This window comes from Aplysia californica, unplaced genomic scaffold, assembly GCF_000002075.1.
Source record: "Aplysia californica isolate F4 #8 unplaced genomic scaffold, AplCal3.0 scaffold00298, whole genome shotgun sequence".
Classification (NCBI taxonomy): domain Eukaryota; kingdom Metazoa; phylum Mollusca; class Gastropoda; order Aplysiida; family Aplysiidae; genus Aplysia; species Aplysia californica.
Genome location: NW_004797568.1, coordinates 554,637 through 556,249, shown reverse-complemented (window position 1 = coordinate 556,249; position 1,613 = coordinate 554,637). Strand labels below are relative to the sequence as shown.

The window sequence follows — 1,613 nt, the reverse complement described above, 5'->3', positions numbered from 1 at the left end:
GGGAGGGCTACACCCCCAAAGTCCCAATTCGGCTCAAAATTATGGAATTTGAGTTGTAGGCATTTTTAGCTTCCTCAGTTTCTGCTACAACTATTTCATAGCATAAGAACCCCCCACAACTGCATTTTTTCCCATGCCGGGCATGTTCTTCACCACCATTTCCTCATATAGTCAATATTTTATTTTTCTTTATCGGTCGTTATCTCAAAACGCGACTTTTCTCAATACATTTTTAAAATAACTCCACCAATCTTCATGAAATTTTCACAGAATGAAGAGAAGATGTAATACTGATATGTGGAATAGATTATTGTTGGTGGTGTCTGGAGTGTGGATTTTCACGGATTTTGTGCAAATTTGAATGCTACTTCAGGAAAAAAATTCATTAGAAATTTTCTAATTCGTTTAGGAAAAAAACAAGGAAATTTTTTTAGATCTAAAGTTTGTTAAAACGAATGCTAAAAAACGATCAATTTCCGTAAGCAATACGTGCGGTATTCATTACGTAAGACATATAAACAAAATCCAATATGGCCGCCGTATCCATGGAAACAAAACTTTGATTGCGGATTTTAATACTCCTTACTACGCTTGCTATATGTGTGAAATTTGGTAAAATTTGGTCCAGTAATAAGCGAGATAGCCTTCAGGTGTAGCCCCCCCCCCTCCCTTAACATACATACTACATCATATTTTTCTCTGTGCCTCCCTCTAGTGCATGCTTCCTGGCCATGGCCAAACCCCGGGCGGGATCCCGCGCAAAGACAGACGCCGACGTGGTGGTGGAGTGTTTCATCAGTAGTAGACTGCACGCCAGGATCCAGGTAGGACAGGATTTTAATCTTTTTTGTTCATTAATGTTGACGTTGACCAAGATGGCCCAGGACATACTACAGAGCTGGAGATCCTTTGTTGCTGCCCTAAACGCCAGATGGCGTAATGGGTAGTAGTAAGTAAGTAAATCATTAATGTGGTGACCACTAATGACACAATTTTGAAGTAATTAATTTAGGCTAAAAGCATCTCTTTTTTCCTAGGTGTTTTACGGCGCTCGCAACTGCATAATAAGGTCATATGAGCGGGCGGGACACATTAAACATTTACAGTTGGTAGGGAATTTTGAATTTTGCCCGGGTGGCGGCCGAAGCCTAATCATATCGATTTTGGACCACCAATGGATCTTTAACGTGCGCAACTCCGGGATATTTTTGCCCTTATCCGAGAAAGCTAGGTGTAGATCTTACGTACTATTAGATCAGGAGTGTGGCTGAAAGACAGCAGTAGGAAGGAGCCAAGGAGTAGCAGTAGAAAGGCTGCAGTAAGAGTCAGGAGCCTAGAAGAGGGGGCAAAGGAGGTGAAGGGGTGGGGGCAGAAAGTGGAGACGAAAGCAGAAAACAGAACATTGTTAGAGGGCAGGAAAGGATGTGGAGAGGAACTTTTTAGAGAAGAAAATGGTCTGTCGCTATTCGGATTCGAACCCGGTACCTATAGAATGAGAGGCGAACACCTTAACCTCTACACCACGACAGCCCCCTAAAAGCATCTTGTTACAACAAATCAAGGCAAACATAAAAAAGGGGAAAACGACTTTCGGGGGATGTGGAAAGGGGGCA

General features: G+C 42.3%; 1 protein-coding gene across 1 annotated transcript in view; it reads left to right on the top strand.

Moving 5' to 3' along the window:
* LOC106012230 overlaps positions 1-824 on the top strand; it is a gene marked incomplete at its 3' end in the record, with an annotated part of 16,196 nt that extends 15,372 nt beyond the window's left edge. Inside the window, 1 exon segment of the mRNA XM_035970637.1 lies at positions 716-824. Within this exon segment, the coding sequence (XP_035826530.1) occupies positions 716-824 (109 nt within the window).
* Positions 825-1,613: the final 789 nt, after the last annotated feature.